General features: G+C 42.9%; 1 protein-coding gene across 1 annotated transcript in view; it reads left to right on the forward strand.

The window, feature by feature from the left end:
- Positions 1-1771: 1771 nt before the first annotated feature.
- BCR (BCR activator of RhoGEF and GTPase) overlaps positions 1772-20474 on the forward strand; it is a 93356-nt gene continuing 74653 nt past the window's right edge. Inside the window, exons 1-2 of the mRNA XM_065738957.1 lie at positions 1772-2112; positions 2453-4006. Of these exons, the coding sequence (XP_065595029.1) occupies positions 2491-4006 (1516 nt within the window). The 5' untranslated portion in view covers positions 1772-2112; positions 2453-2490. The remainder of the gene's footprint in view (positions 2113-2452; positions 4007-20474) is intronic.

Below are 20474 nucleotides of genomic sequence, written 5' to 3' on the forward strand. Positions count from 1 at the left end.
TGTGGCCTTAATGAAATTTTGTACCCTCTTAAAATGAATGCATAAAGGATCACTTGAACGGCCACTGGAATTTCTGCTGTAGTCCCTCAATAAATACAGAGGGTGCAGTTGTACATACCACAAGTTGTGCACACAGAAACGCCTCCTGTGGTTCACTAGAATTCTTGTTGTGTCTGGAAATAGCACAGATGTAAGAAAAGTGAGCTCAAATAGAAAATACTACAGAAATAATTAAAAGCAAACAAACAAAACCAACAAAACCGATGGTACTATATTAAAAGTAGTGTCCAAGTTCATAACAGATCCCTATGATGTGATACGTCTGCCAATATTACAGCCATGCTAGCACAACCTCACCAGAAATACACTGCATGTCAGAATGGCAGTGGTCAAACTGGCACGAGGGCAAGCAAACAGCAAACAGCAGCAACAGTGAAAAGCCAGTCACTGGCTCTCTGTGAAACACTGAGGTTTCTTGGAAGGCTTGTGTAGACATTGACTAGGTATACAGATTTTATTGTGATTTTGATGATAGTCTGTTCTCCATGTAGATCAGCCAGTGTGTTAAAAGCTGAGAAACCGAGTGCAGGAAAAGAGGTTGAGGCCAGGAAAGAAACTGCAAGGGGATGAGAGATTTGAAGCTGAGTGCACCATGAGCCATTTGTGGTGGCTGAAATGCTTTGTGTCGCATTAGAACACAAGAGAAAAACGGTTTAGCAGATTTTGAAGCATTGCGTGTTTTGAAGGTAAGAGCACTGCCCCTCTGGACTTGTGCTTCTCGTTCTTAAGGAACTGTGAGTTACTGCTGAGGCTGTACTGCACCATCTTTTCTCATACAATATATGAGGCAAGATATACGTCACTTTGGTGGCTCGTCCCATCAGACACAAAAGGACAGGCTTATGAGGGATACTGAGATGTGCAGTGTTTCACTTTTCCCTCATTGTCTAATAAGGAAGGCTGGTAATAAATATACCTGTAATTCCACTTTTTCAGAGGCTGAATTAGTGTGTGGAAAGGGCTTAAGCAAGGCCATGTACTGCAGTTTGAGAAGCAGTAGTACAGTAAGCAGCCAGACTTCTGTTCACAGGTCTCCACCCTTCACCCAGAGCTGGAGAGTGGTGCTCTGAACTGTTTTGGCTAGCACGATGTATAGGGCAGAAGTGTGACTACTGATGGAACAAAGCAGGCTTGGTTACCCGTATCACCGCGATTTTGAGTACCAGCTTGTCATTTATTGGTATACCTGATCGTGAACGAAGGCTTGAGTGAATGAAGTGCCTACTAATAAATAGCATTTGCCGTTGTGGGAGCAAACGTGACCTCTGAAGGTGAGCTGCATCTGTGCCTGAGGGGAGTGCTGCTCCGAGCACAAGGGAGAGCGCAGAGCCGTGCTGCCGTTTATACGCGGTACACGAGGGCGTGGATGCAGGGGCGGTACGCGTGCACGCAGGGACGTGCCTTGTCCGAGCTTAGGTCCACTCGCGCCTGTCTCGGGTGGTGCTCAGGTCCGTGGCCGCAAACGCGAGCTGACGGGCATTACACGTTGTGCAAACCGACGCCTTTGTCTCCCCGGCAGCCACCTCCGACCGCGCCGGCGGGAACGGCTCCGGGCCGGCTCCCCCAAGCCCGGCGGGGTCCCGCGGGCACGGCCGCCCTCCGCCGGCCCGGGCTGCCCCTTTAAGAGAGGCCCCAGCGCCGTGTCAATCGCCGCGCCCGGCTCCTTCCCTCTCCTCCCCTTCCGCAGCGCTGCGATTCGGGGTGCCGCCGCCAGAGCCGGGCCGCGCGATGGGCAGCCGCGGGCAGCCGCCACAGCCGCGCCGCCAGCCGCCGCCACCACAGCCGCGCCGAGGGGGCTCCCGCGGGGCCGCGGGGCGCTCGGGCACCGAGGGGTAGCGGCACGGCCCGCCGCGGGACGCGCCGACGCTCCGGAGAGCGTGCGCGCCCGGAGGACAGCACAATAGCCGGGAGGAGGAGACAGGGAAAGGGGCAGGGGGAAAGGAGGAGAGAGAAAGAGAAAGCACAACACGGGGCTGGCGAGGGGAGGACGGAGCGGAGGGCTCTCGAGCGCGGCAGCGCTGAGGACCGTGGCCGGGACGGCGGCGGCAGGAGGTGGGTGGATGGGTGGGGGGCGATATTTACCTTTTCTCCCCCGCCCCGAGCCTGCTCCTTTGTCCATCCCCCTTTGAAGTGCTATGGAGTCGCCGGGGTGGGAGCATTGTTGTTCGCTAGCAAAAGATCGGTTATGACTGGGGGACAGTAGCGAGCCTACGGGGGCTGAGGAAAGCAAGAGGTGGAGGAGACGGAGAGAGATTGTTCCGAGGATCGCCGTTTGGCTCCCAGTTTCTCTTCGTGAACCGTGAAAGAAACGCGTTGAGTTGACCCTGTCGGAGCTGTTTCTGCTTCTACATGTGAGATCCGGTTGGTTTATTCTCTCCACCTATCTCTCCAGCTTTCTTCCCTTATTCTCCACTTACTCCTGTTTGCAAAATGGTGGACCCTGTGGGGTTTGTAGAGGCTTGGAAAGCACAATTTGCGGACTCTGAGCCTCCTAAAATGGAGCTGAAATCTGTGGGAGACATTGAACAGGAGCTGGAGATGTGCAAAGCATCTATCCGGAGACTGGAGATGGAGGTCAACAAGGAGAGGTTCCGCATGATTTACCTGCAGACTCTTTTGGCAAAGGAGAAAAAAAGCTATGATAGACAGAGGTGGGGCTTTAAACGTGCTTCTCAGTTGCCTGAAGGAGGTGCTGACCAGCAGATCCAAGACCTGCCTCATCACCAGTCTGCTGACCAAGATGAACATGAAAAAAGCAAATCACACCATGGGGAGGAAAAGTTCAAGCCCAGGATACCTTCTCTGCGGAAGCTGTCTACGCAGAGCGATGGGTCAGACCTGTCACCTTTGGACAGTCCCCATCACGGAGAGGGAGAACAGGACAGGTGTAAGTACTATGGTGAAGAGAAACTGAAGAGAGTTGTAGAAGATCCAGAAAGTCGCTGTGATGCAGATGGATCTCCTTCAAAACACAGATCATCTTCCACTCGCAGGCTAGTGGGATCTGCTGAGAAGGAGGGATTGTTTGAGCCTATTTCGAAGGACAGGGGGAACAGCACGAGTGTGGCAGCCCTAAGGTCCAATTTTGAGAGGATTAAAAAGGGCAATTCACATCACTCTGGAGATAACAAGGATGTTGTTGAAAAACCCTTCTATGTAAACATGGAGTACCATCATGAGAAGGGTCTAGTGAAAGTCAACGATAAAGATGTTTCTGATAAAATAAGCTCTCTTGGTAGTCAAGCCATGCAAATGGAACGCAAGAAGTCCTTACACTCCCTTCCTTCAAACGTGGTACCCAGCTTCAACGATTTCCAGAGGCCTGCTTACAGGGGAAGGTCCTCAGAGAGCAGTTTTGCCTACGATGGAGAGTATGAAGATGCTGAACTGAACCCCAGATTTCTCAAAGATAATCTGATAAATGCCAACGGCAGTAACCGCTCACCTTGGCAGCCCATGGACTTTCAACCCTATCAAAGTATCTATGTTGGTGGAATGATGGGGGACACAGAAGGGAAAGGACCTATCCTGAGAAACCAGGGTACAACAGACCAGGAGAAACATCTCACTTGGCCCAGGAGATCTTATTCTCCCAGGAGTTTTGAAGACATTGGAGGAGGGTATACTCCTGATTGTAGCTCTAATGAGAACCTTACCTCCAGTGAGGAAGATTTCTCTTCAGGACAGTCCAGCCACGTCTCCCCCAGTCCCACCACTTACCGCATGTATCGGGATAAAAGCCGTTCTCCCTCGCAGAACTCGCAGCAGTCCTTTGACAGCAGTAGTCCGCCAACTCCCCAGTCTCAGAAACGGCACAGGCAGCAGCAGGTCATCGTATCTGAGGCTACTATTGTGGGAGTACGAAAAACGGGACAGATCTGGCCAAGCGATGGAGATTTGCCTTCTGGGAGATGTCACCAAGACAGCCTCTTCCATGGAGACGCAGGTGTGTACCAGCTTTTTATTTTATTTTAAATGTACGGAGCAGGAAGTGGCGTCATAGGCATTCACAGGAGCGGTTTTCTAGATGAACCTGGTTGAATCACCCACAGAGGGGAAACTGTCTAATATGAAAAATTTGTTTACCCTGTAGTTGTTCTGTTTCAGAAAAGTCCTGCAGCAGTACCCCTCAGACTGCTCTTCAGTCTTCTCGAGAGGATCAGCTGGGTCCAATGTTTGTCAGCCCTCTTAAGATTTAGCGTGATTGCTGAAGTAAAAGAGGGCCAGAACTAATCAGTATTCATAAACAGATCACTCCTTTCCTCTTACTCTTTCACAGAGGAGTCAAACTCTGCCTCGGAGGTGGTAGCATGTCAACATGCTACAGCCTGAGGGTTCTGCTGGAGCTTTACCAATAATCATACTCTTTCCACAGTCTTGTTTTTTCCTGCCTGTATTAACCGGAGTGCCAGATTATCATTCTGTCATTCTTCAATTATAGCTGATTGGAAGTGATGATTGTGCAACCCTGCTGAAGCTTTCTGCTGTCACTAAGTGAGGGAATAACTATGAGTATCAGGAAGCCCTGAGGGAGTGCTCCTAATTTAATTTTAGGAGAATCAGAAGTTCAGTTTGGGGAATAATGGGCCATGTTTGAATTCATGCTTGTGTAAAACATTCAGGCATGCAAATGTCTGTGAAAATGCAGTGAATTTTGAGGTGGTAGAAGAAGTGGTCTGTGTTGATTCAAGGAAACGTTGAATGTATGTGGACATCTCAATCTTTTTAGCAAGGCAATATACATAATTGTACATTATTGTAGACACTATCTTGTGTTAACATTGCTGTTGGTCTTCTATGCAGTAAATGAAAAAGCAATCAAATTCAAGAACAGAAGAGTGGTGTGGTTGTTTTGATAGACTTTGGTCATTCTAAATCTATGAGTTGTCTTGTATTCTTTAAATCTGTCCTTTTATAAGGAGGTAACCTATTTGTTAATGTGATTGAATTCTTGAAGAGGCAGATGAATGAGAGGCCTATCAGAGATGTTACTTCCTCAGCTTCTCTAAGTTTGGTGTAAGGTAACTGCTGAAAGGAGATTCTTGGTTTTACTTTCCCTGCTGATTTTCTGCTTGTTTGTTTTGCCAGCAGTACTTCTGGGAGCAATAACAGGAGAAATCCTCTCACTCTCTGCCATCCTTGCAACCAATTATTTGATTAGAAAATTTCATTGTATGTGGAACCTCAACATCCTGTCCTCACAGTGACTTCTTCCTTATCTGATTACAGATATGTACTTGACTTTCTATCTGGGAGTACTGCATTCTTGTTTGGTCTTATGCACATGTTTGTATCTTTCAGGGAGCACTAGCAGTACAGGAGAGAGACTGGGTGTAGTTGTTTTAAACTGAGCTGCAGCCATCTGTCTCTGCTCTTGTTTACTGATGCTCTTTAGATGACTGGGAAGCCTCCTGGCAGTTGCAGTTTTCACAGAAGGAAACAAAGGGGGAAAAAAACCCCACAATAACAACAAAGGTCGATAAAGCTTGAGGATAAATTCAGCTTTCAGAATTTGAATAGATCAGTTTTATTTTAAATAGTTTAGCTCATGCTTTGCAGTAAGAGTAAAACGGGCTGCTGAAAACTCTGAACAGTTAAAATTTCCGGTTGTGCTGGAAAGCTTAATGTTTGTTCCTAGGCTTGGCCACACAATTGCAGGCAAGGACAGAATGTAACTGATTCCCCTTCTGCTTTCCTCAGCATAGGGGGCTATGGCAAGCTTAGCAGGAACCTTTGCCAGATGGCTCATGGTTACTGTCTTGCATGTTAGCTGGTGGCAACTTTCTACTTCTCCCGAAGTCAGAAGCCTTCTTGGTTGACGGTGGTTCTGGCCAATTCTAACTGAGCATCATTCATAGATACATATATTCTTTCCTGATTAAAAGAAGGTTTACTTGAATCTAATTGGTAAAACTTTTTTTTTTCTCCCTAAAACAAATAAAAGACGTGAGTGATCACTGTGTGATTAGCTGGTTGGCTACTGTTCCCAGAACCATGCACTGATGCAGACTGTTCTACATCACTGCATGACACGAAGGCGATTCAAGGATCCAGTCAGCTTCTCCTGCACCTGTGGCTCAGCTACCAGTTCTGTCAGTCTTCCCTGAAGTTGTGCATGGACAGAGTGCAAGTTTAAATCACAGCAGCTTCTGGCCCGCCTTATTAATCAGCATCAAGTGGGATTTGTTCAACAGTATTTGGTTTCTTTGTGTATTCAGATTTTTGTATGCTTCTTGGTTTAGCCTTTCAGGTCTCTGCCCATAATAATGGAGAATTTAGTGTGGCAGGTGCAAAGTGAACTTTCTGTCTGAATCTACCCTACCATTGTCTATTTAGCTTGGCTGGCTAGCACGTGATATTTTAATTCTTTATTGAATTCACACTCAAGTGATGGTTTGTTGCCTCTGTATTACACACACACACACACACACACACACACACACACACACACACACACCACCAACAACAACGAAAAGCTTAGGAGGAGGTCACCCACCTCTCAAATGAAACAGATCTAAGTTGGTACTTGTATTTGGTTCTTGTTGATAGGTTATATCAAAAACCTTAAATGAGATGGGGTAGCAGGCTTTCGCTTTATTTCAAAGAAAAAAAAAGGAGAACTTGAGGGGTGAGATTTGATAATAATTGTACTTTTTGTTAAATGTACTTAATGGAGTCTTGGCAAGTATATTTATGTTAGAATGAATTATGTAGCACTAATTTCCAGCAGTAGGAATAGAGAAAATCTAGTCTTAATTCTGCATTAAACTTGCATGTTTTTACTGTGGTTGAAGAGGGGGAGCAATGTGTGTGTATATATACATATACATAAAAGTCTGTCTGCTGTTAAATGGCAGTTGTAGACATAGAAATAAGAACCTATCATACTTCTCTGTCCGTTATTGAGAACAGAGTTATTGTGCTGTTATGTAGTAGTGAAGAGGCATCACAGTGGCCTTGGTTGCTAATAAAAATCTATTAAGTGAGAGCTGGTTAGAGTTGATCACTGCTTGACGTTATAGTTTACATCATAAAACTAGTGCATGCTCTCTCATAGGTCTGTGTGTGAAAGGATTTGTGTCTGTCTGCATCACATCGTGTAAACTGTGGAGTCCTCATAGATAAGGAAGCAGCTTTACAGGTAAATATTGCAGGTTCCCCAGCAGTGGCTTCTGTCCACTTGAACTGGTGCTCTCAGAGGCTTTGTCAGGCTGTCTCTATAGAAAGATGCCAACAGCCGTAGTGCTCAGTGTAAAGTCAGCTTGGGGATGTGTGTAATTTTGTTTCATTGAAAATGACTTTTTACTTATTTTAGCCTGTTGAGTGTGGGAGTGCTGAATGTCCCTTCATGAAGAGCATGGAGTCTTCTGTGCTCTCAGTGAGTTTGATGTGGCTGGTGGAAAGGGTACTGGAATTTGTGTGTGAACTGTAAAACTCAAAACTAACTCCTGTTACCTCAGCTGAGCAGAGTATCATTTTAAAACACATAATTGCTTAGATCCATAGATTCTTCAGGTTTGTATGCCTTAAATGCCTAACCACATAGTCATGCATCTGAATTTCCTGCTTTTAAGGTAATTCTTCCACTGTTTAGTTTTGAATCTTCAGAAAAGTGTGCTGCTCTGTACCACTCCCTGGGAGCATTCTGTTCTTAACTTATTTGCATGTTCTTCATTTTGGATGAGTTTCTTAATTATGCACTTCTTCCACCCAGTGTTGTCTTCTGTGGGTTTTACTAGGTACAGTTTGAAAAGTGCTTTGTGATCTTTCAGCAGTATAAAGACAACTCACTGGAATCAATGGCAGCGCTATTGCTTCTGTTTATAAGCAACACTTCTCTTTTAGAGGTGGACCTTAGTCGCCCATGTGGTAATTCTTCCTTCTGAAGACCTGAAGTGTAGGAACTTCCATCCATCATGTGCAGCTTACTTACTCCTATAAAGGGCTGCTGGCTACAGGTCCCACTGTCAGTCAGGGACATGTCAGGGTCAGGAATGAGATTTATGCTGTGGTTGTCAGTGGATTTCCTAATTTCCTAGGAGTACTGATGACAAGATGTTTAAGTGCTTTTCTGACTTGCCCCCTCCCCTCTTCCCCCCCTAAACACACACACAGTTCTTTCCAGAGATTTAGTAGCTTTTGAGATTATCTAGCTGCTTGTCCTACCACTCCCCTCTTCATAGCTTGAGAAATGAAGATTTCCCCCTCTCTCTTTTTCTGCTGGATTTCTTTCTCACTTCAGCTGAGTTTAAGGAAATCTGTGAAGCTTCCACTTGAGTCTCCAGTGACTGTAGTGTACTATCCAGTCCTTTTTTTGTTTTGTAGTGATTTGTTTTGTTTATCCCACAAACTGTTACTGACCCTTACTTACATCAGGTCCTCTATCAATAATGACACGGAGACAGATCTTATTTTTGTTTTTCTTAGGGTCACCCTAAATCACAGAACACCTCCTGCCACAACCTTTAGCTTCTTCTGGAGTCACAAAGCAGCTGCTTTTGAAATAAGAGGGTAAGCTAACCTGGATAGGACTTCCCTGTATCAGCTAACTACTAAAAGGTAGAGATGTCACCTGATCTGTTGTGGTCCATAACAGATACTGAAATGGAACTTGTTTTCCCATGAATTAAATAGAGCAGATCAAGAGTTATGAATTCTGACAGTGGTGTGTCTGGGAGTAATGGATTAGGTATAAAGAAGCTTGTCATCCCTGTTTATTACCAGCAGTTTTAGAATGGCCCATGTAGCAGTAGAGATGAGTCCACTTTCTGCAGCTGCTGTAGTTGCACAAGGGCCTCCCAGGTAGTGAACTACAGCTGGGTAAAATGAATATAATACCAGAGTGTGCCTAAATTTTGGGAGCGTTCTAGGAGCATAAGACTTAGACCAAGTGGCAACAGAGCAGTATGGACATCCATGCAACTTCCATACTATGATGACCATGGACCACAATACTTTTCTGTATGCCAAAGCAATTAAAGCTAAGTATTTTCAGCCCAGTCATTTCACAGAGCCAGGGCCTAGAGACCTGAATCATTGCAGTGAGTGCCACAAAGCAAGATGATAATGCCTTTGTTTTGAGCAGGAAATGCGTAGGCAAGTGGAGCCAGAATATTAAGTCTGTGGCTGAGTGAGCTGCTCCTATAGTCCTTGTTCAGCACTGGTTTATGGCCAAAGCGGTTCAACTGACAGATGTGTTCATACTGTGCATCCATTCTGCTTCACTGTTGTCAGCCTCTGTCCTAGTGCTTTTGGATGAAAAACACAGAGATGTTTGTTTGGCACAAAATATTGGTCCTGCCCTGAGAGTTGGCAGGGAGAGCCAGAAGCATCTATGGCCTGACAGTCTGCTGCAGTGTACTTCCTCCTCTGAGATGGAGGCTTCTTTCTGGGAGGCTGAAGGCAAAATAAGAAAAAGAGGGAGCAGAAAAACATGCAGTCTTGGAACATCTAATAAAGAGTAGAGTTGGCATCCTAAGTGACAGACTTGAAAGAGGGAAGAAAATAGCAGATTTGGGATTTTAATCTTAAACACCAAAGTGTGGGTTAGGAGATGCTAATTTGAATACTGGGCAGTATGCTACAGCTCATAATACTGGCTCTTGAAAGAAGTGCTGGGGGGAGCAGAGAACGATTTGTAATCCATGCTTGGCTTTGCAGTTGTCTGAATGATGCACCAGCAATGCTGACAGAGAAGAAGCCAGCAAGAGTCTGGTGCCCAGTAGTAGCCTGCAAAGAGGTCTCTCCCATCCAGTCCTAGCATGTTAGGCAGTTCTCTCCCTAATGCCCTTCCTCATTCCTCAGCTTGCTAGGAATAAACAGTTACAGTGCAGAGACAAGCAAGATTTATATTTCAGCTTCAAGGAATTTTGGAGGTCAGTCCATAAAGGTTAATGAGGTGAGGCTTAGCAAGCTGTTTAAGGAGAATTGCTCCATTTCATTTACCGTAGGGGAGCATACTATTGTTCATGAAACTCAGGCTGTTGATTTGAGGCACAGCGTATCTGGGGCTGGCTTGTCCCCAGAGAAACCAAGGCTAGCAGCTTGTTTGACTGTCTCCTTTTTGATTTGTTTTGTCAGATAAGTGTGGAGAGAACAATAAGGTCCTGATTCTGTTCTGTCCCTGGTGAAATATCATTGACCTAGCAATCTCTTGCTTGCACACGAAGGAAAAGAAATGGTGTTCTGGTACAGGTTAAATTGGAAACTTTGCTGTTTAGATAGATAGCGAGTGAAAACAGAAATGCTGACAGTGATTAGTTAGCTCTGGTGAACTGCATGTGAATGAAATACTTCCAGAGTAACAATTTGAGCGTCTTAAGTTGAAAAGCAGGTTTTAATCAGCTCACTGATAATGAAATTGATTGCTTCCCTAGTCATATCTTTAAATTGTACAAGATGCAAAAGTAATCATACTTTGTAAGTAAATCTCGGTCTGTCTCACAGGTGAGGGAGTTTTACAAGTCTGTAACTTCTTTAAACTCATCCTGAGTTGTACTGGATGTATTTTAAACAGTAAAACTGGCCTGCACAGGCTGTATTTCTGTCACAGATTCTGACTGTTATTTGGAAATCTTCCTAGTTACTAAAATAACAAAAACACGTCTCCCATTTATCTTATTCCCAGCTGCCAGAATGGCATCTATCAGACCCTTTCTTAACCAGGTTATGGCTGATGTAGTAATAAGATTATTGCAAATGTAATTGGGATCTCTGTTTCAGAGAAAGCTCTGCCCAAATGTGGCAGCTGGAGCTGAGTTAGTTGCTCTTGGCTACGGGAGTACGTGAGGAGTATGTGTGTGAGAATCCACAATGGTTGCCCTGTAGGAAGAGTAATTGGTAAAGTTCATTCAGTTGGTTTGTGTTGCTGAATTGTGCTTGTTGGTATTGTAGGCCCTTTGGCTAGTTATCATCATCCACTTCTCTTATTTACAGACATTTCACCTCTAATTCTTGCTTCTATTTATTTGTTTTTATATGTTGTGCAGGGAGGACTTCTTTTCATTAGGGAGAGTAAACCCACCACAACCTTCTTCACTTCAATAACAATAAAAAAAACAACCTCCCCAGAACACCTCCTTTGGAGCTTCTGCACAAGTTTGAGAGGTAGAACATGTGAACAGAGAACTGTATTTGCTGCGCTGAAGTGTGCGGAGACCCCACCTTATCTGCACATTGGTCTGTGACAACAGACTATTAACAGCTGTAACAGACTGTGCTGTGAATCTGAAATGTAAAAAGAAAGGCTTTTGCAGTAGCTACTTAATAGTGAACAATTCAAGTGTACAGACTTGGCAGCTCTTCTGTGTTTGTGATCCCTCCTTGATGTGTGGAAAAGTACACTTGCAGCCTTGGCTCACTACATCTGTTTACCTTTTCTTAAGGACTTCAGAATATTCTGCTCTTGACACTGAAAAGCAGCTCCTTCTCTGATGGGATACGTGCCACCTACTATGTTATCAGAAACTGTATACTTCATTGGCTGCAAAGCTAGGCAGGGAGTGCCCGTTTTCAACCCATAATGTGGGAGAGGCTGAAGTGAGCTCTAATTGTTAGGACAGGTGATTGATTTATTGGTGGTTTTTTTGATTATTATTATTTTTGAAAACAAACCAGCATCCCTCAGTTACCTACAACTGCATCTGTGTGTCCTTTTAAAAAGGAACAGAAGCTTCCTAGAACAATATGTTTTAAGGGAAAATATCAAATTCCCCAGAGCTTCAAGCTTTAAACATGTCTATGCTGCTAAATAGTAAACGTGATTGGTCTGTTGTCACTGGTGAGGTGTAGCATGCAAACAAAGCACTGTATCTGGTGCTGTCTACAATTACATAGCAGTGTGTGATCTTGCCCAGGGAGGCAGTAATGGCCTGTCAGCCTGGCTGGGCTCAGGGCTTCCCAGAGGAGATTAGATTATGGTGCTTAGTATAGTCAAGACACAGAAAAGCATGTTTCTGTGACCAATAACATCCAGCTGTCTCAGTAGCAGTCTTCATTGTTTTGTTTCCTGCTAGCCTAGCTCTGTTGATGGAAGTATTTATAATAGCCAGCACACTTACCAGTGGAAGTTTCAGAAAATAATATGCTGAGAAAGTGAGGTTATTGCTGATGGCTTAATTAAGCTAAAGATTTGGAGCTATAGGAGTGGGGGTTCAGGTATTTGCTACTTGAAAACTTAGCAGAAATTTTTAACCAGCATTGACAATAAAGTTCATGCTGATTTTTGTCTGCTGCAGTATTACAGAGGATGATTTGCTGCTTCTCCAGTTGCTGCCTTTGTCTTTTGTGTGGAGGATGGGGGTACAGTGTGAGGGAGTGCCGTGGAACAGAGCTGTAAGTCTTGGGAAGAGGCAGTATCAGTGTAGGGAACAGGCAGGAAGGTGTAGGAGACGGGAGGACCTGTTGCCACTTGCACCTCAGAGGGAGGGGTAACTCCCAGGCAATCTTATCTCAGCAGAACTTTAGTGGAGAGGGATATGAAATAAAAATTTCTAATGTCTTCTTGTGGAAACATTTTAATATTGCAATGGGTGACAGCATCATGATGTTTGTATTACTTCAACTATCGACTTGAGAGCTCCCTGACAGTGTATTCTATTTGAGATTGATTTCATCTTTATACTTTTGTTTGTGTTCAGAGTCTAACAGGAGTGAGAAATCCTACTCTATACTAAAATGTTCCACCAGGGAGGGGAACAGGTGAGATAATTCTGAAATAATGCTAGGGATTAAAAAACAGCGCTCCCTAAAGTAAACGAAGAACTGGCTGTGCCCAGTAGCAGTGCGTTCCCATACCTGTGCTGTGGAGGCAGGCAGTAACTAGAGCACCTAACAACTTCATCAGACACTTCCTGAGTGTCTGCAGGGGGTTGGGCCACTGGTAGAAATCCACTTGAAAGCCTGAATTCTCACATGCAGTCCCAGGACTGAAGTCAGTTTGCATTTTCCAGTGTTCTCCTGTTTTGCTAAAAGGGTCAGGATTCCCATCAGTAAAAAATACCAGCCTAATAGAAAAGAGGTTAAGTTCTGAATAACTGTCAAGGAAGGAATGAGAGAGCTTCATGAATTATTTTTTTCCTTCTTTTTTTTTCTTGGTCTATTATTGTTTTTGTTGCACTTAAGAGATAGACATACCAATGGCTGCTATCAGAGAGATAAAACACTATCTCGTGGAGGGCTTGATCCAGGCTTTGCTGCGGCCAGGGAGTTTCTACTGACTATTTTGCTTTGACTGAAACACTAGCAGCACTAGCTATGTATTTCTGCAGAGCTACTTGAACCAGAATTTTCCAAGATACTTTGATTTTTTATTTTTTAACTGTAAGCTTTGTAGCTTAACTGATCTCTAATTTCAAAGAATAAATAGGGTTTTCACAGGCCTAGGTTATAAATGTTTTAAAACTGTTGTATGCGTGCAGCCCATGCTGCCAAATTGCTGTAGCAGTACTGCAGATGTGGTCAAGAGCTGCACTGGGCAGGCAATCCAAAAGCAGTTCTGATTTAATGCTGTTTTCTAGAAGGTCAGTAAAACTTTATCTGTACATGTAACGTGCAGTGCCTCCCGGATGGCTGCTATGGAAACACCAATGCAGTTTGGAAAGTACGTTTACTTTGATATTTCTTTTTCTGTGCCACTCTGCTTCTGGTGTCTTAAAAAGCAAAAAGGAGAAGAGAAAGTGACGAAACAGTGTTTGCATCAAAAAATCAGATCGACTTTTTTCAATTTGTCCAGTCCTCTGAAATAGGGCTGTCAAAATGCATTTTGGTCAGAGAGAGAGCAATGTCTATTCCATATTTAGGGCATCTGTGACAACAGAACAAGGTGCCATCCACTCAGCTGGGCAGTTGTCTGTAACAAACATAAGTTCTGTTGCACTGTGATGCGATGGGAGCTGTTAGATGTGACTTAGCTGCCATATTTGTGTTCAGCAAACATGCCCTAGCCCTGACCTTGACTACCCCAAATTTATTCAGGCTTGAGCACTGACCTATACATAATTTGTTGTAGACTCACCGTCTGGTCAAACTAAAATATGTGCTAATATGGTTTGGGGGCTTCTTTGTTTTGCACTCAGTATTCAAATATAACAAGAATTTTGCTGCAGATGCAGGGGAGTACATCTCTCCACAGTTAGCAACTGCTCTTCATTTCAGTAGCTGTATAAAATCCCAGCATCCCCACTCAAAGTGAGGGAGGAGACATGATCTGTAAATGTGCTCTGTATATAACTGTGCTTAGGAAAGATTGGAAAAGGAAGATTTTTTTTATCTCAAGTTTTTATTCTGCATGCAGATGTTTCAGTGTGGTTTCAATATATGTGCAAATATGTACTGATGCAAGAAAACAGAGTACTCTTACGAAGTTCCACCTAAGCTTTGTGACAAACTAACTTTCCTTTTTGTTTAAATCAACAACTGGTGAAGGAAACATTCTGTTTTTCCATTAATGAGCATTTGCCTCTTAGGGCTGATTCATGTTGCAAACAGGCTTCTTTAATAGCACTTGGTAGTTGTTTTGTTTTGTCAGTGGTAGGAAAACAGTCCTTTGCAAATAGTGTTCAAACACATATAAAGGATGAAAAGTGAATTTTAAAAGAAAAGCCGTCTTGTGTTTATAGAAGGCTTTTATCTTGTGTTCTGATTTGCATAAATGCATTTCCAGGTGTTTTAACAAGGAAGTATTACACTACTTCTAGCTGGAAAAATAGGTTAATACTCCCTGTATGTACATAGTTAGAAATTAGTTTAAATAAATATATAAATTTAAAGGAAAATACTGTTAAAAAAATAGACAATTATTGAGCTGGAGGTTTGCCCTTCTACTGATTTCAATGATTATATTCTTCTTCAAGTGGTTCTCTCATTTCTTTCTTCTGTGCTCAAATTAACTTGTACAGGTTTCTACTCTAAGTAATTAAGTTCAAAATCGGGGTTGCATTTGCCTACATACGACTGTGTCTCATTTTGCTTATATTTAGATCTTATTTCTCCTACTCTGTAGTGCTTTTAAGATTTGAAGCAAGAGCTGCCTTGACTTCCAAACTACATTTCTATGTGCCTTCCAGTATTTTTGTATTATGCCCCTTGAGGCTGTCTTGATTTAAACTCTTTGGTGATAGTGCTTCATGCTGTGGCATGCTGCCCTGTCAGTTGTGCCAACAAATGTTCATTTGTAGGTTTGCACTGAGAACTGGATCAGGGAATTCATCTGTTTTGTTGTTGTTGTTTTGTTTGTTTTCCCCAAGCCAAAACCAAACAAAAATCACTCCCCCTCCCCAGAGCACAACACAAACCCTTTTCACCATGGATCCCATCCATCTTCACTGCAGATATTTGTGTTGCAGCCACAGCTGATTGGTTGGTGATGGAGGGGGGAGAGCACGATGCTGTGGAAGACAATGTATGCCTAAATCCCAGTTTGCTGGGATTCCAGGCTGGTAATTCAGATAACAATGGAAACATTACTGTTGAGAAGTCATGTTTAACTTCATAATTTTTACTTCTGATTAGCCAACTGCTTTGGGATTTCACAAAGAGATTTGGGGTATCCTTTGAGCAGAGTATGTATTTCCTTAGTCACATGCTTTGTTTCCACAATTGAAGGCAGGGAGAAGGCTGCCTAAGGGGTTGCTGGTATTTTAAATACTTTTCTACTACAAAACACACGCTGAGTATTAGAACTGAAAATGATCTATTTTCAGTCACTGTTTGCAAAACAGACCAGATGATGTCCTTGTCTGTGTGACTGACTCTCCTTTCAGCTGCCTATGTAAGCACTTCATATTCTTAATCACTGCATCATCAACTATACGGACTGTTTGTGGCCAGAAGAAAATGAAGATACAATTATTCCTTTTAATGAAGGCTAAAAAAGTCTCTGGCTTCTGCTGAAAGTTTGCTTAGGTTGTAAATTATCTGGAAGGGTGGACTGTATGCCAGATTAGCATAGTTTTTAGAGGAGACTGAATCACATCACCTTGGGGTAACTTGCGTGTGGTTTCAAGGCACATCTGAGTGGTCATGGGTTAAGATTTGATTTTTATGATATATTTACTGTAAGAAGACATCTACAATATTGTCTCATAACTAGTATGCAAATAGTATGCAAATATTATCCCTTGATGAGTGCTTTGGAGAAGGGAAGTTCTAGGCCTTCTTACAACTTGTTTGTTTGGAAATAAAAAATAATTGTTCTCCTAGTCTGACTGCAAATAAAACTTGTGTAAAAATAGTGCAGTTTGCTTTAAAAGCTTTGTCTAGAATAAGGAGAGAGAAATGGTATTCAGGAAAAATGGAGGTAGCTTACACCACCGAAATACGTTTACATCTTCTGTTTTATTTATGATGTTTACTTGATTTACAGATCTCTTTTTACTTGTGAGTACTGGATCTCCACAGATTTGTGAGCTCTTCTGACAAAGCTTGCTGGATTCCTGTGTCTAGCAGCCAGGTGCTACATTTCTGGCTTCCAGCTTTTTTTTCTTTTTTTCTTTCTGTTCCTGCTCAGCCCACAAACATGGAAAAGAATCCCCACCCTGCTGACTCACTGTGCCCAGAGCACTCCTTATATTCCTGAAATAGGAGTAATATCTGAGCCAGTTTGAACAACTCAGCATGGATGGATCTGGTTCCTTTCTGCCAAACCTCTTTTTAAAACAGCTGTTTTCTTCTCTCAGGACCGTGAATCCTATCTACATGCTCTATCAGGCCTCTGGCCCAAGGTGATTTCCTTATCTCTGAATCATTTAAAAAGCTTTTGCAACAAATACAACTGTTGTGGAAATCAACTAGTGTAATAATCCCTCCAACAGGTTTATTCTGATACTGATGAGTTGAGTGTTTAAGTGGATTTAACTGCATAGTTTAGTATGTCCTTGAAGATGGCTCCAAGTGAAACCTGCTGCTGTCAAATTTTGTCGTATTGCTGTATGCGTGCAGAGTGTGCCTGGGAGATGTCAAGCAGTGCTGTAGGCAGTGGGGTTGGCTTGCTATTTATGGGGAAATTCTAGGAGTAGCAAACTGCTTACGTTGTTTACCGTTGTGCCATCTACAGCTTGGTGTCTCAGGTAATGCTCAAAGTCTGGTTACTCTGCCATGGCTTGTGAGATGTTAATCCTCTTTTTCAAGGGCAAAGTTGTGCTCTTCTTTCTGTCCTCTCTTTTCTACCTGGCACAGTAGGAAGCTGTCTAGTGGCACACCCCAAGGACATGTGTGCTTCTGTATGTATCCCTTTGTTTTGCTTTTGGATCAAAGGATTCTGTGAAGACAAATGTCAGTTATCAATTTTTGGTTTTAAAAATACATGAGGCAAGACGCTCTTTCCCTTTGATGGAAGTGAACAGGAGCCTGCTTCTTTCCGTCAGCATACTGTGCAGCCTTGTTTTAACATCTCAGGTTTTGAATTCTTACAAACAAGTGCATCCTGCAAAAGACCATATTTGGCAGTGAAATAGTCAGCAAAAATGCCTGGAAAAGAACATTACAACCTTGAGCACAGCTCTTTGGAATGTAGCAGGTTCCTGATAAGGCAAAAATTGGATGGGTGAATGTTTTTTCAGATGAAGCCTGTAGAAAGGAACATTGTTTAAGACACTGGAAGCGTTTACTTTGCCTTTACTTTTAAACTTGGTTGGCTTTGTTTTCTTAAATATATTGTAATATACTTCAATTATAGTAAAATCTGTGTGGGGCAAATAAACGAACCTACTTAGAAGTCCTGCTTAAGAAGAGCAACTTGTCATTTTAACATTACAAAATACTGCTTTGGAGATAGGGTTTTAAAAATACATATAAGCATCCTATGCCTGCCTGGAGAGTGAGGAGGAGAAAAATCTGTCTATGATTATCTGTACAAAAGAAGAAGGATATGTGCTATTAAAATTGGCTTTTAATTTCCAGCTTAATTTCTAGTGATCTCATAATGATAGTTCATCTGCTCGCTGGATCTGCAGATGTTTCAGGAACACGGAGAAGGGAAGCTACCAAAAGCCCTGCTCACCTGGGCAAACTGAGTCTCGGATGATCATCTACATGTGATAAGTCTGGGATATGGACCCTGAGCTTTTGTTCTGAAATCTAGAACCTGGTCTCTGAGACGGTCTGTATGTCTCATCTGCGAGTGACATGGCAACACAGATGCTGAATAAGCTTTATCCTGGCTCATCTCCATCTGTGCTTGTTAGATAAGTATGGTTTAACCTTTGTTTTATCCAGTTCTGCTGGAGTTCTGCAGTAACTAGCTAAAGGGGAAAGCTAGTTAAATCCACAAACCATACTGACTTTCTGTTACTGCTGCTTTTTACTGTCCTGTTCCACAGATAATTAATTGATAAAGAACCATACTGGTGACCACAGCTTCTTTTATGTAACTCACTCAACAACTATTTTTAAGTACTAATGGATGTAAATGGACTGAAACTATATGGTAGATTATGTACTAATTCCAGACTCCTTACTATGAAGATCTTGGGTCTTTGTCTTTCTCTCCAAACATTCCTATGGCACCTAGCAGAGCGGAATTCAGGCTTTTGACTTTCTCTCACTTAGAACAGTGGAAGCAACACTCTTCTGCTTAAGTGAATGATAACTTTGTAATAAATAAATTATTTGCAGGAGAATATTTCAGGGAAGTCTGGTGTATTTCACAGTAGAGTTTGCTTAGGAAATCAAACCATTGTCTAGGTGGCAACAAGAAAGGAGACAGAAATTATACAAATTCTAGTGTTCATGTGCTGCAAGATTGACTTCCAGACTAACAAGATTTTCTTATGTGGGTTCCTCCAAATGCAGATCTGAATGTTGGTCTTTTTGGGATGGGATGTCCATGGGGTTTTGGTGTGTAGGTTTTTTTTTTTTCTTCTCTTGGAAAGGTACATTCACAGCAAAGGTCATTTGTGTTTCAGATTGACTTACTAGCCAGTAAGTTCCTGCTGAACAGTACTGCCCTAAATTTTAAAGCCTTCCAGTTAAGTCTCATTAACATTCTTAAGATCAGTGGCAGAAGCTGGTGTACTTACTCAGCAAAGGAATGCAACTGGTGCCTAGATATTTTCAGTATCTTCCTTGCAGTGGTTTTGCCCAGGTTTTTGCTGTCTGGTGGTCTGTTTGCATAATTTGTTCCTGAGTAGGTGTTTTTTCTTCCCCTATTATTTTTTTCTTTTCTGTGAAGTTCCTTTTTTGGGCCCCTTGCTTGTTTTACCTCTTAAAGAAGGTTTCATAATCCTCACTACTCTGATTCAGCAGCTCCATGAGCCTTTGTGGTGAGCCTGTTTACAATACTAGCAATAAGGTTGTAATGTTCAAAGGAAAAAGAAATATCCAGCTCTCAGGGACGTACCATCTGAGTGGAACAATACCTTCACAGCTCCTGGCTTTCTCCTGAGTAACTCTGCAGTTGTATCCCCTTGCTGTCATCCACCCCACTGACTAGGGTGGTGGTGGTGTCTTCATCCCTGGAGGTTTTTAAGAGAAGGGTAGATGTAGAAGTGAGGGACATGGTTAGTTGGCATGGTGGTGATGATTTGGTGGTTGGACTAGATGATCTAAGTGGTCTTTTCCAACTTTAATGATTCTATGATTCTGTATTAACAGGCATCACGATACAGGCTTGTGGTAGTCTTCCAGAACGGCATACATCAGTAGAGTGGAGTTTATACCTATTTTGAGCTGGTGTTGGTACAATTCCTCCTCTTGTTAATGCAGTGGAGGGGAAAACTTGACTTTTTGCACTAGGAAATTTATTTTATTTTCAGTGTTAGTCTTGTTCTTTCCCAGATGTGCAACCTGACCTGTCAGATACCAAGTCTAATCCATTTCCTGTTCTTTGCTATGATTTTAGTTGCTCTTTCATTGGCTACTGAAATACATTCATTTTCTTGTAGGTCCATGAATTTAAGTTTGCTTTTGCCCCATGCTTGGGAACAGAAATGTATTTGTCTTGGAGGTGGCTGCAGTCTCTAACTGGCCTCTTTGAGGGTTGATTGTGGTGGTTTTCTCTCTTCTCAGTACTCACCATCCCAGTCTCCACTGGTATCCTGTCTGTACATGCTGTCCATGGTTCAGTTTCACGTGTTTAGTTTCATCCTTGGTGATGACCGCTCTATCCTGAGCCTAATTAACCCCCCTAATTGCTATCTGATCCCTGGGTAAGAATTCTTTGTGTATTATTTGCTGCAACACAAATGCACACTTACACAGACTAGCTCAGCCATGTATCTTCAGCTATTTTCAAAAAACTAAATGCGCTTTATTTCTCAGTTTGCTTTTTAGTCTTGTCTTTCCATCCATGCCTTGGCCATCACCCACTGCTGATGCAGTGCATTACTGCCTCCAGGACAGCTCCGCAGTGTGATCAAGAGCACAGGGAGGAAGACTGCATCTGTAGCAGCAGCCTTGGGGAAACTATGTTGTACGAA

The sequence above is a fragment of the Cyrtonyx montezumae genome, unplaced genomic scaffold (genome assembly GCF_038088225.1).
Source record: "Cyrtonyx montezumae isolate F1298 unplaced genomic scaffold, pur_monq_1.0 scaffold_23, whole genome shotgun sequence".
Classification (NCBI taxonomy): domain Eukaryota; kingdom Metazoa; phylum Chordata; class Aves; order Galliformes; family Odontophoridae; genus Cyrtonyx; species Cyrtonyx montezumae.